Genomic DNA, 6,000 nt, shown 5'->3' on the forward strand with positions numbered 1-6,000 from the left:
AAGAAATGCCTCTACTGTGTCCTAAGGGATAACATTTTTTACCAGCAAAACTGAGAGATTTGAAATCCTTGATGGGGTTAATTCCTTGATTCAAAAGCGTTTTACAGAGGGTGGTTATTAGGTATGTCGCGTTCTATCCAACATTTTTTGGTCAAGGATGAAGAGATCAAGTATTTCAAGTAAGTAATATACATTCATTTTAGTCCAAATATAAGTTAAATATATCAATAATTGTTCGAGGTTCCATTATACATAGTATTAACCAAAGTTACAAAAGCAAAACAGCATAAACAAACCAAGTGCATTTTGGCCTATAAACTAAGTAAAGGGAACCATAACTCCTAATATACACATTAAACAACGAAATATAAACAGAAAATCAAAACAAATGGAGGAAACTCCAATCACATGTTTTATTTACAGTGTGGGGTGAAAATAGTTAAGTGAGTACATTACATATTTTTGGTCGAGTTTCGACCACTGGACGACCTCTCGTTAGAGTAAATGTGTTAAGTCCTTAAATCAGTGGAAACACTGCCCAGTTTTTCCTATTGTTCGATAGTTTAATGTAACAATTGCGAAAAATATACGTTACTCATCCAATATGTGTTTCCCGGACTCATGGTAATCCTGCGAGAAACGAAGTCTAGCTCCAACATATATTTTCCGGACTAGAAACTTAATATACAATTGTTCTCTCATACGAAAATAGCTCATTTCCGCACAGCTGAGTTATACGATAATCGTTGTTTTCAACTCTATCAAAACATATGATTTTGTCTGTCCTAAAATATACTTTGTCCTAATCAAATGAGGCTCCCGTTTAGCTCAACAGGACCGCTGTATTGTGTTCTTTTATTAAGACGCAACTTATTATTAAAACAGCTGACTTTCAGAACCAACAATTTTTGTAAAACTATGCTATCAAAACTTTGAAGAGATTGACCTAGCGTCAGCTGATGACATTGTCATAGCAACGCATTATGAGTTAGTCTGGTTTTTGTTTTTCTACAGGATTGTACACAAAATGTAGCTCTTTTATTAAAATACTTTTCTCTTAGTTATTTGGTCGTAATTTATTTGATGTACACAAACAACCACGACATATACTTTGTCTACCAACAATAAACAGGATATTGTAAGGAATTACAGAATTTTGACAGCTGTTTCGACTACACAAGTTGGTTCCAAGATATTCAATAGCAATAAAAAGTTATAAGGTTTATCAACAGGGTGCATCACTATTATTTTTTTTTATTTATGACAACAGCTAATTTCATATTTATTTATGTAGCAGCAACAGACAATTTATTGTGATATAGGAACCCTACAATGGGAACTGTCCAAGTAGGATTTTTTTAAAGCAATGCTTTATTTACAAAGGATGGTTTACAGTTATGCTTATATTTTTTTATCTATAAATTGTTTGTGATATTGTGCAAATATTTGGTAATTTACTCTTTTCTATATTGTTTAATTGAAGTGATAGAACATTATTATGGCTATGGTAGATGTGTTATACAATAGCATACCGTAAATTAAAATAACCAAACCTTCTCAAATCTCTCCCTTTGCAAACGCAAAGCACGAGTATAACTGCAATAAGCATTTTATACTTATACGCCAACCCCGTACGAAGGACGGATACTCTGCTAGTAGACTATACAATTTTTAATTGTTTTTAAAACCAAAAAGCTGTGTGTGGTTGTTTTCATCGTTAATATTAAAAGTATTGATCACTCGTCACAAAAGTTTCCGATAGTTATTTCCCGCGCTAAACGAGAACTCTAGAACTAAATAAACGCTATGAGACAAAGTCCTACGGGAAATTGTTTTAGTTACCGTACCATTATTCACTCCGCTAGATCATTTAAGCTTTAAAAAGACACCGTAATTTTTCGGTTTAGTTGGACGGCTGGAAAAGGGGTGTTGGAACAAACCCCCTTTTTGTATTGAGTATAGAAGATGGATGATAATGATTCATACTGTTTTTTCTAACATCCGTGTCAAGGACTATTTTAAACACGAACTTAAATTTATTGTGCTCTACTACGTTTTTTAGCCATATTAAAACTTTAAAGAAAGTTTTAATATGGCTAAAGAGTTGATTGTTTCACAACAGAAATGCATACGATGTTGACTTTTATGCTCCCTGAATTGTTCCAATTCAAAATACAGAAATAGGCATATTTTTGTTGTAGTTAAATATAAAATCTAACACCGTAATAAATATGAATTGAATTTAAAAACAGTGCTTGGCTATATCATATTAATTGATCGGGAACTAATTTTAGACAGCAAAATGGGCGGAATTTTTATGAGAGATATAAGTATAACAGCTGATAACCTCAACTCTAACTGGTCCTTATTAACTCTATAAATAAATCAAAATCCTTTAGCACCACAACGTATGTAGGCTACTTAAAAAAGTTTTCACTGCAGTAATGTATGCCGACATCTTATAATCTTACCTAAATATATTTCAAAACATAACCTAGTTCGAAAACTAGTCTTTCTAAAATTGTATTATGTATCAAAACAATTCCAATGATAACCTTTGTAGCTGATAACAATGCACTGTAATGTGTTCTATCTCAATCTAATGCTAAGTAATCCCCATTCCAACATGGATAACATTCGATTATTGTGCAAGAATTATATTGTTTTAAGGGCGAAATTGTTTAAAGGTTTCAAATTTCAGAACGACGATGGAACTCATTTAGGAATGTTGATACAAGTTAACTGTTCATACTTGGCAACTGACCAAAAGTCAGGTCTCTTCGTAAAAATAATCCCCAAGGTCACTTGGTAGCCTCCAGATTATTTCGTATTAAAACTCTGTCACAAAACTTCATAAATGTATAATTCCAGAAAAAGTGTTGTTAGTGCGGATGCACTACTATAAAGTGTAAGTTTATGCCGTTACTTTGTATTTTACAAATAATTTCAAATAGGAACGTAGGCTATATCTTTTTTTATATTTTGAAAAATTTAATTATTTTTAATCACCTTACGTTTTTTAATTTTTGTTTTCGTCAATTTTCCAGTGGCAAGAACTTGAAATATTTTAGTTAACTTTTTTGTTGTATTCTTCGTTGTTGCAGATGTTTTCTTTATTTTAAGAATCAAAATTGTTTATTGTCATAATAATACAAAACTGTACAGGGCAAAAGCCACTAGAACTAAAAAAAAATAAAATCAGACCCATAAAAATAAAGACAAAAACTTTAAGAGGTACATAATATTTGCAATAATTATTACAAGCTTAATATAAATTCAGAATACATTTAGAATGGTTTGAGATACTCTAAATATTTTTACGGTAGTTATAGTACTCGCAAAACAATCAAAAGGTTGCCGAAAACTGGGCCCAGCTGTGCTTAATGATCCTTTTGTCTTTAGATAGTTCTCATCGACAGATCTTAATCAAGGTCTTGGGTACTACACTATCGGTACTTATTAAGACAATTTACACTCTCCCGGCAAGCATATTCAACCTAAACATGTTTCCAAAATGCGTCACTGTATACATAAATATATTAATCATAAAGACATTTTGACTACTATACTGAAATAAAATTTGGAAATTCAAAGTCTACAAGATCTTAAATGAAATATTCAATACTTAATCAACTGTACGATTGTATGTATTTTCAATTTCACATGTGTCACACTATACTGTTTTATCTCGCTCGCAGGCAATAAATTGTGCCTGATGACTTTGAAGAAAACTTAACCAAATAAACATTGCGAATATGGGACAACTTACTGTGTTTGGCAGACATGAGCGATGTTTTATCACAGCAATACACTTTACACTCAACAATACTGGTGTAGCACAAAGCACATACGGCACGAACCGTGTTGGTACTAAGCTCCGTTATCTAACAGCTGTTTGCGACCGCGCCAACGCGCTATGTACGGCGTGTGTGTGTGTGTGTGTGTATGTGTGTCTAGAGTCGTGTGCGGGCCAACAGCCAAGTGGGCGCGGACTTGATCCACCAACCTCAATATCAGCTGATTGTTTCCATAAATAATCGCTCTCTTGATTGTGTGTCACAGCATGTTATCGGTTGTTCACTTGACGGAGCCTACCAAGGTTATGGCGCTGAACTCTACGTAGTTGACATCATAAAGTTTTCCTCTGTTGTTACGGAATTAAATTGTTACGATAGACGATGGATTGAGGGGGTCGATAGCTTGAATAACTACATAAGTGGAAGATTTAAGGCCGTGTATTATCTATTAGGTCACTTTGGGCCGCACGGCACAGGGTGTCGGCAGGTCAATGTGTGCCAATGGGCGTTATTGAAGGGTTTTTAATAGTAGGCAGGAATAGTAAAATCGAAAAAAAAAACTATTGTAAAAAAATCGTATTTTGAATCCTCAATCCAAGTACAATATTAAAATAATTCTAGTTTACACTGTGAAAATTGATCGTTACAATTATCGAGGTGTTATTTCAAATCATTACTCACTCCGTAGAGGCCCTTCAGTTTTGATTCTTCGATGGCTGAACCTTAGTGGATTTCTACATAACATGGTATTGCTGCAACCCAGTGACCGTAATACTGACTCATTGATGTTCGACCAGCAAATGGAACTAGGAGGCTAGACTACTAGCTAATGAACAATTCCTCTCTATTTGTAATAATAACTAGGGGTCTGCGGGGCATACGTTTACCTCTGGATCAAAAACCTTAGCCAGGTCTTAAAAACCTTAAAAAAAAATCAAAAACCTTAGGTCTTGGTCCAAAATCTGAATGCTTTGGAAAGTATTGATTTATAAAAAAAAATAATTTGTATACTGCAAATGCTTTAAATGACTTTGCAATCGAGCCGAAATCGTGAACACCATCCGCGGTCGCTGAGACATCTTCACGTCTTCCTGCGATCGCGGCGAACATCTTTTGCAGCCGCGGAGACTCCATCATCGTCTCCCACGACCACCGAGATATCGTGCAATCTTCGTAGACCTTTTGAAGATCGTTAGAATAAAAAAAATCTAAAATTGAACCACCTAACATATTTGTCTGTAAAATTTATTTTTCAAGTGAAAAAAACTATCTTACGAGGCCCCAACACCTTAATTTAACCCCCTTAAATCATCTGATATTTTTGAAAATCTTGGCTATTAATTAACAGCAGTGTCTAAGGAATATGTCGGCCTTTGCCAAAAAAGAAATATTAGAAAAGCTTAAAGCAAGGAGCACAAGCCAGGGAAAGGCAGAGGAGGAAACGGGCTAAACTGGCGGATGAAGAATTAGAAAAAAGGCAATATGACAGGTATAAAAGAGAAAAGAAGATGAAGTCGATTAAAGACATGTCAGAGAGGGAGCAAAGGAATACTCGGAAGCGTTGGAGGGAGCGGTAGAAGGAAAAATGAAATGAAAGCTTTGCTCGCTCAAGCAACAAGTACATGTAACACCCGGTGTGCCCTAGATTCCCTTCTAGGTCTTTTCCTATTCTGCAAATTCGTCAATAACGTAGAAAGCTCCCCGTCATCCGAATATCTCCTATTTGCCGATGATGTGAAGATCTTCAGGAAAATATCGTTAGCCTTTCATCAATAGGAACTTCATGATGATCTCAACACCATCGAAAGGTGGAGCACAGAAAATTCCATTGAATTAAATGCAAATAAGTAAAAAAAATTATGTTTGGAAGAAATAAGTCGATGTTAATCTATGTCTCACCGGTGGTATTTTGGAAATAGTGCAGTATGTTAAAGATCTTGGAGTCTATACCTCTTCTAACTTGGATCCAGGTCTATAAATCACCAAGATATGCCCAAAGGCTAACTCTCTACTTGGGCTAGTGGCGAGGTGTTTCAGTCTATCAATGAAATTGCTGTGCTCCACCAGGTGCTCTCACTCACATCCAGAAGGGTGACATCCGACTTGGTTTCCTGTTTAAAATCATCAATGTCCTGTTGGATTGCTCAGACCTCCTAGAACTGGTAAAACTTCATGATTTACTAAAATTAAATATAAAAAATTA

At 34.9% G+C, this 6,000-nt stretch overlaps 1 protein-coding gene across 2 annotated transcripts in view; it reads right to left on the reverse strand.

Annotated features, from left to right (window-relative positions):
- Nucleotides 1-3,892, reverse strand: part of LOC128983916 (b(0,+)-type amino acid transporter 1-like) — a 57,108-nt gene extending 53,216 nt beyond the window's left edge. Inside the window, exon 1 of one of the 2 annotated variants that reach the window (XM_054403179.1) lies at nucleotides 3,770-3,892. In XM_054403179.1, coding sequence (XP_054259154.1) covers nucleotides 3,770-3,785 — 16 coding nt within the window. In that variant the 5' untranslated portion in view covers nucleotides 3,786-3,892. The remainder of the gene's footprint in view (nucleotides 1-3,769) is intronic. The other variant, XM_054403180.1, reaches the window with a different exon arrangement.
- Between the last annotated feature and the right edge of the window lie 2,108 nt (nucleotides 3,893-6,000).

Source organism: Macrosteles quadrilineatus, unplaced genomic scaffold, assembly GCF_028750875.1.
Source record: "Macrosteles quadrilineatus isolate MER2022 unplaced genomic scaffold, UCM_ALF_1.0 Scaffold_2__2_contigs__length_208266976, whole genome shotgun sequence".
Taxonomy (NCBI): Eukaryota; Metazoa; Arthropoda; class Insecta; order Hemiptera; family Cicadellidae; genus Macrosteles; species Macrosteles quadrilineatus.